The 7,262-nt window shown below is 46.4% G+C and overlaps 1 protein-coding gene across 1 annotated transcript; it reads right to left on the bottom strand.

The window, feature by feature from the left end:
• Positions 1-2,041: 2,041 nt before the first annotated feature.
• LOC121966095 (leukotriene A-4 hydrolase-like) lies at positions 2,042-6,133 on the bottom strand (the record flags this gene model as incomplete). Its single annotated transcript, XM_042516196.1, has 9 exons — positions 2,042-2,412; positions 2,563-2,667; positions 2,737-2,819; positions 2,989-3,084; positions 3,186-3,240; positions 3,322-3,392; positions 3,901-4,004; positions 5,777-5,921; positions 6,022-6,133. Coding segments are annotated over 9 exons (910 nt in total), but the record flags the coding sequence as incomplete, so codon positions are not given.
• Positions 6,134-7,262: the final 1,129 nt, after the last annotated feature.

The following is a 7,262-nucleotide window of genomic DNA, read 5'->3' as shown; positions in this document are numbered from 1 at the left end:
TATACATTTAAATAAAGTCATTTTATTTAGTAAAGTTTCATAAAATACTTTAATAAGGTTTAATGTAAAATTAAGTCCAGTTATAGTTAATTTTAATAAAATACTGATTTAAAGTATACATTTAAATAAAGTCCTTTTATAGTAAAGTTTCATCAAATACTTTTATAAAGTGTACATTTAAATAAAGTCCTGTTTGAATAAAGTTTCATCAAATACTTTTATAAAGTATACGTTTAAATAAAGTTCTGTTATAATAAATGTCAAATGAATCTGAGCGGGACCCATAGTGCTGTTATTTTTTTAGGTGTAGATGTTGCTGTGGACCTGGTCCAGACCACAGAGTCCTTTTCCTTCTGGGTCTGAGCTGCTCTGGGTCTGAGTCTCTATCAGGGTCTAGAGCTGAACCGTTCCCGCTCCTCCGTGTTCGACCGCGCGGACCAACGCAAACTGAATACAATAAATATTTAAAATAATGCGAAACGATACAGTTTTTTTCTCGTCAGACGATCTGATTGGTCAGAGTGCGCAGCTCGTCCTCGGACACTATCGTGAGTTTACAGCAGAACGTTGAAAACAGGCGAAGTGTCAGGAGGTTCGCTCGGTGGCACATCAGGCCCATAGTGTGCCTGAGGTTGCTGGTTCAAGTCTTATGTGGGACAGGTGAATTCTGAAAGAAAAACTAAAGATTCGTTTATCAGGCGAGTTTTTGAAAGACGTCACTGCCGATACTGAACTTTTCCGTTTCAACACCATATGACCCTTATATCAGCAGTGCAGACAGATATATCAGCCCAGATTTTATTTTATTTTTATTCCATAAAATATCATTTGGCTGTAGATTTATACAGTTTAAACGCTGATTGTGATATTGCAGAACAAATTCAGGCTCGAACAGTTGAGTGATATATCATTTTGGCCAATAAATCCGGTGACGTTGTCCCGAAACAGGTAAAACCAGTATCAATCAGTCTATCAATATTTATTTCTATAGCCCTTTACAATTACCAAAAAAGTACCCAAAGTGCTTTACAGCAGATGCGTCTGTAAAAATCAAGGAATAAAGGTAAAGAAATGTCAAAGTAAAATCTGAGGTAATTCAGAGACTGTTATGTAATAACATACTTTGTCCATTAGAGGGTATTGACGTTTTAATATTCAGGTGTATAGTATTTTGTTTGTTTGTGACACAATTGTCTTGTTTATATCTAGTTTTCACCAAACCTGGCATCATCCGTTAAATTTCAGCCATGAATTTTGTATTGTTGCAGAAACGCTTTGCCTGCGAGGAGACTCCAACCGGCCGTCTTTTCCCCTGAGCCTTTTATACCATTTTGGACGTTCCCTTTACCTTTCACATTTGGACAACAACCATTAAAAGTCACCTGTCCCGAAAAAGGCTCAATCCCACACCCTCGGAGACACCAACCGACCGTTTAACCCACTGAGCCAAACCTTCGGACATTTCTGTTTCTGTTTTAAGTTGCACTTCAGACTCATTTTTGGGAAGCGGCCTGTAAACTTTACCTGCCCTGGAAAAGGTTCAATCTCAATATTCCAAATAGATTTTTTGTTTTAATATTAATTAATTAATCAATTTACATGAAATTTTCATGGTTTGATCTAAAAATGACGCACACCAAGATGATGTGGAGTTCATGCGCCCTCCAGTGCCATCTAGTGGAGCTGGAAGTACTCCATCATGTAAAATATCTCACTCCAGGGTCCGAACTCTCTGTGCGTTATCTAACTTCAGCAGAAATTAACGACCGCTTTAGCTAGTCCACCAGTACCGCGACACGTGTGGGGGGCGAGGGCCCTTTCATCGCTGCTTGCAGCTGTCATTATAATTACTCTTAATACTGAATTATTTATGACAGACATTGATTCTCTGAACTTTTGGTGTCACTTTTCGAGGTCGAGTTCCAACAAGCATCAGGTGGTTCTTCATGTTTTTATGTTCAAGTCTTTCATTTAGTGGCGTGAAGCGTGACCTGAACATGACGGCGGTTTGAACACGGTGACAGAGCCAGACGACAGCAGCTGATTTCAGAAACATTTTAATTCTGCTAGTGAGAAAAAAAAGTCAGAAAAACAAAACCGAACAATCAGAAAGTTGGTGAACTAACATAAGATTGAGCTGTTGATTTTGTCTCGTCTTTCTGTCACTCCGACCAAACGAAGCAAACGTGAGCAGAAACATGAAGCACCGAAACAAAATTCTCATTCCCTGTCATTAATACCAGTTTCTTGTTTTCACAGACTGGTTTCTGGAGTTACAGACTGGTGGTGTTGCTGGCGTCCACCTTCAGGTCTTTGGCGACCAGTCCAGAGGTAACCGGGTGCATGGCGGCTCTGTTCGCCAGGAACACTCGAACGGCTTCTTCACGGTACTTCTCAAAATTGAAGACCTCCCTGAAGAACCAGAACCAACAGAGAACACTCAGAGAACCAACAGAGAACACTCAGAGAACCAACAGAGAACACTCAGAGAACACTCAGAGAACCAACAGAGAAAACTCAGAGAACACTCAGAGAACTCTGCGAGTTCTGGAGGAAACGCACCTGAAGAGCGGTCTGGTGAACTTCATCCTGCCCTGCTCCGTCGCCATCTTCATTGCCATGGAAACAGCCTCCTCCCACTTGGAGCGGACACAAAGCCTCAGCCACCTGGAGGGAAGACAGCCAATCAGGACGCTTCCAGGGAGGAGGCGGGGCTTAAAGTGAAAGATCTCTTACCTGAAGCGGATCTCTGAGTTCATGCTGCCATTGAGGTCGTAAACCTCCTGCATCTTCTTCACGTGAGTCAGGGGGAGCGGATCCTGGAGGGAGAAGAGCTGGACTGTGGTGAACTGAAGTGGACTGAAGTGGACTATGGTGAGCTGAGGTAGATTATGGTAAAATGACGTGGACTGTGTTGAATTGAAATGGACTGTGGTGAGTTGAAGTGGACTGTGGTGAGCTGAAGTGGACTGTGGTGAAGTGGTTTACCTCCTGAAGCAGGAGGGACAGGAACTCGATGACTTGGTGGGATGACAGCTTCTTCAAATCAGATTCTTGGAAGCTGCTCAGGTCCTGGTCTGTGGCCTGAAGGGGGACAGAGGACGAATGTTTGACTCTGAACATGAGAGGACAATAAAACCAGGTCCTTTTGAGGTCCAGGTCTCACTGTGAGGTCCAGGTCTCACCTTGATCCACTTCTGGCTCAGGGCAATACAGGCATCAGCCAGCGTGGTGTCGTACCTGAAACAACCATGAGACAAAATCAGACGAGGACAAGAGACGGACTGGAGGACCTGATGGGGGTTTCGGGGGTCGACTCACTGAGGTTTGACTGGAGGCATGCCGGGAGTGAACATCCAGGCGTTCCAGTCCACCTTGTTCAGGATGTCCACCTGAGGGACACAGAGGACGTTAAGGACACAGAAAACTGTGAGGACAGTCTGTCAGCAAACTGCTCTGCATCATGGACAATGCCCAGCACCCTCTGCACGGCATCATCATCAGGCAGAGGAGTGTCTTCAGTGACAGGCTGCTGTCCCTGTCCTGCTCCACTGACAGGCGGAGGAAGTCGTTTGTCCCACAGGCCATACGACTCTTCAACTCCTCCTCACACAGATAAACACTGTTTGCACTGTTCATACTGGTATTGCACTGTTTTATTGTTATTGTTGTTTTATATCTTGTGTTTTTGCATATTCTGCATCTCTCTTTTTCTCTGTATATAATGCTTATATATTTATTGGTCTATATTCTATTCTGTATGTTTAATATGCTGCTGGTTACTTAAATTTCCCTCGGGATCAATAAAGTACCTATCTATCTATCAATCTATCAATCTATCTATCTATCTATCTATCTATCTATCAGTGTTGAGAGACAGAGCGTCCAGGTGTGTCTCACCTTGTCCTTGAAGTAGGTGAACAGGTAGTTCTTCCACTGGTCGGTGGTGACGCTGCTGTAGGCGAACAGCTGGATGTAGGACTTCACAAAACCCATGAACACCTCTGAGGGGACAGATGGACGGACAGGTGAGGAGACATCCACATAGGACACACACATAATCATAATGTACGTGTGTGTGTGTGCAGGTGTGCATGTTTATAGGTCAGAGTGTGTGTGTGTGTGTGTGTGTTTGCGTGTGTGATGTTGCAGCTTTGCGTTACTGTACTTTGCATTTCTTCTTCTTTCTTTTGTGATGTTTTATTTTTGTGATGTTTTACTTTGGATCTGCCAAGAGACCGCAAGTGTGAATTAGCTTCGAGCTAATTCTGGTACAATTCATCAAATGGCAACGTTTATGTTTAATACTGAACATGGTCCCTTTTCAAAAAAAAATTAAAATCATGGACAATATTTCAAAACTTTTCAATGATGGTGTGCAGACGTGTGCAGACGCGTGCTGATGTGTGCAGACGTGTGCTGATGTGTGCCGAGATGTGTGCTGATGTGCAGACGTGTAGCGCGCAGAAGTGTGCTGATGTTTGTGCAGACGTGTGCAGACGTGTGCTGATGTGTGCAGACGTGTGCAGACGTGTGCTGATGTGTGCAGACGTGTGCTGATGTGTGCAGACGTGTGCAGACGTGTGCAGACGTGTGCTGATGTGTGCAGACGTGTGCTGATGTGTGCAGACGTGTGCAGACGTGTGCTGATGTGTGCTGTTGTGTGCCGACGTGTGCAGACGTGTGCTGATGTGTGCAGACGTGTGCAGACGCGTGCTGATGTGTGCAGATGTGTGCAGACGTGTGCTGATGTGTGCAGACGTGTGCAGACGTGTGCTGATGTGTGCAGACGTGTGCTGATGTGTGCAGACGTGTGCAGACGTGTGCTGATGTGTGCTGATGTGTGTGATGGTGTGCAGACGTGTGCTGATGTGTGCAGACGGTTGTGCTGATGTGTGCAGACGTGTGCTGATGTGTGCAGACGTGTGCAGACGTGTGTGCTGATGTGTGCTGACGTGTGCAGACGTGTGCTGATGTGTGCAGACGTGTGCTGACTGATGTGTGCTGATGTGTGCTGATGTGTGCAGTGCAGTGTGCTGAATGTGTGCAGACGTGTGCAGATGTGTGCAGACGTGTGCAGACGTGTGCAGACGTGTGCAGACGTGTGCTGATGTGTGCAGATGTGTGCTGATGTGTGCCGACGTGTGCAGACGTGTGCTGATGTGTGCAGACGTGTGCAGACGCGTGCTGATGTGTGCAGACGTGTGCTGACGTGTGCAGACGTGTGCAGACGGTGCTGATGTGTGCAGACGTGTGCTGATGTGTGCAGACGTGTGCTGATGTGTGCAGACGTGTGCTGATGTGTGCAGACGTGTGCAGACGTGTGCTGATGTGTGCAGACGTGTGCAGACGTGTGCAGACGTGTGCTGATGTGTGCCGACGTGTGCAGACGTGTGCCGACGTGTGCTGATGTGTGCAGACGTGTGCAGACGCGTGCTGATGTGTGCAGATGTGTGCAGACGTGTGCTGATGTGTGCAGACGTGTGCAGACGTGTGCTGATGTGTGCAGACGTGTGCTGATGTGTGCAGACGTGTGCTGATGTGTGCAGACGTGTGCAGACGTGTGCTGATGTGTGCAGACGTGTGCAGATGTGTGCTGATGTGTGCAGACGTGTGCTGATGTGTGCAGACGTGTGCAGATGTGTGCAAACGTGTGCTGATGTGTGCAGACGTGTGCTGATGTGTGCAGACGTGTGTTGATGTGTGCAGACGTGTGCAGACGTGTGCTGATGTGTGCAGACGTGTGCAGATGTGTGCAGACGTGTGCAGGTGTTACCTGGGCCGCCCAGCAGCTCTTCCAGGTGGTAAAGCAGAGCGAAGCCTTTCTCGTAGGGCACCGAGGAGAAGGCATCGTCGGGGTCCACGTCCTGCAGGCTGGGGACCAGGTTAGTCAGAGGGTTGTTGGCTCCGAAGGTGTTCACCTGGGTGACATCACAGACACGTGAGAGTCAGACAGATTGCTGCCATCAGTCAGGGCAGCATCACACAGCTCCGGGTCTGGGTCCGGGTCCAGGTCCTCACCGAGTCCTGCAGGTCCTTCCAGCCCCCCATGGCTTTGAACTGCCTGAACTGCTCACTGTCCATGGAGCGGCCGATCATCCTCTCCAGGTACACCGTGTGACCCTCGTTCAGCCTGCCGGGCACACACAGCCGCCATCACTGCTCTGATTATCGATTACCGATCGACTCACTGCTCCCATTATTAGTTATTGATCAGCTGCTCCATCACATGATTATTGATTAACTGTTCTTCATCAAAGAAAAGAAAATCATTCTGTTAACAACAACATTGGGGAAGACAACATTTATGAGCAAACTGCAGCAACAATGAAGGAAAAAAATCATATTATTCTTCCACAATTAAATAATTCTACAAATATGAAAGCAAAGCGCTGAAACTCCTCAAACAGCCATCAGCTGTTTGTTTTTTTAGATTTAATTTGGTAAACTGATCAGTAAACGGGGGCGGGTTCAGGATATTTTTGTGTGGAATATATTATATCAGCACACTGATGGCAAGTATAGAATTTTGTCTGTTGGGGACGTCTGAAGGCGACGTCTGTTGGGGACGTCTGTAGGCGACGTCTATTGGGGACGTCTGATGGGGACGTCTGTTGGGGACGTCTCAAGGCGACGTCTGTTGGGGACGTCTGTTGGGGACGTCTGTTGGTGATTGTTGCTGCTCACTTTGAGACATTACAGTCTGACAGACAATGTCCAGAGTTGACGTTTTCGTTCACCAGCCTGTTCGGTAGAAAAAAATCTACCAGCAGTATATTTTTTACCTGCCAAAATAATCACCCGCCTTTTTGTTTCAAATACAAATTTTTTCAGTAAAGTTAACTGAGATAATAATGAATGCAAACTTAAAGAAGAGGCCAGAGCAAAATCCGAAAAGTATTAAGCAAAAGTATTGAACAAATTGAACAGCTGATCACCGTAGCCTCTGCGTGTACACAAGTCCCCTCTGGTGGGCTGCGACGCTGTGTATCTGCCTAGGGCTTTTATTGTGAAAGGTAAGAACAGAAGACGTGCAGCTGCTGCTCTGAAGCTGCCAAAAACAGTTTGCACTGTTGGTTCGAACTACGGGGCCTCTGTGTTAATATCTCATAACCTTCATCAGCGTGCACGCAGCGCGAGCGCCCAGCAGACCGACCACTGATGGTTTAGAGATCGGCTTAGTGATGCGTTGTGCTGTAAACTGAGCCGCAGGTTAGGGTTAACTGGTGTGTTTGTGAGGGCTGATTTAAGGGTTAACTGGT

The sequence above is a fragment of the Plectropomus leopardus genome, unplaced genomic scaffold (genome assembly GCF_008729295.1).
Source record: "Plectropomus leopardus isolate mb unplaced genomic scaffold, YSFRI_Pleo_2.0 unplaced_scaffold2308, whole genome shotgun sequence".
In the NCBI taxonomy this organism is placed as follows: Eukaryota; Metazoa; Chordata; class Actinopteri; order Perciformes; family Serranidae; genus Plectropomus; species Plectropomus leopardus.
The sequence above is the reverse complement of the archived record's forward strand: the minus strand, read 5'-3'. Positions and strand labels throughout refer to the sequence as shown.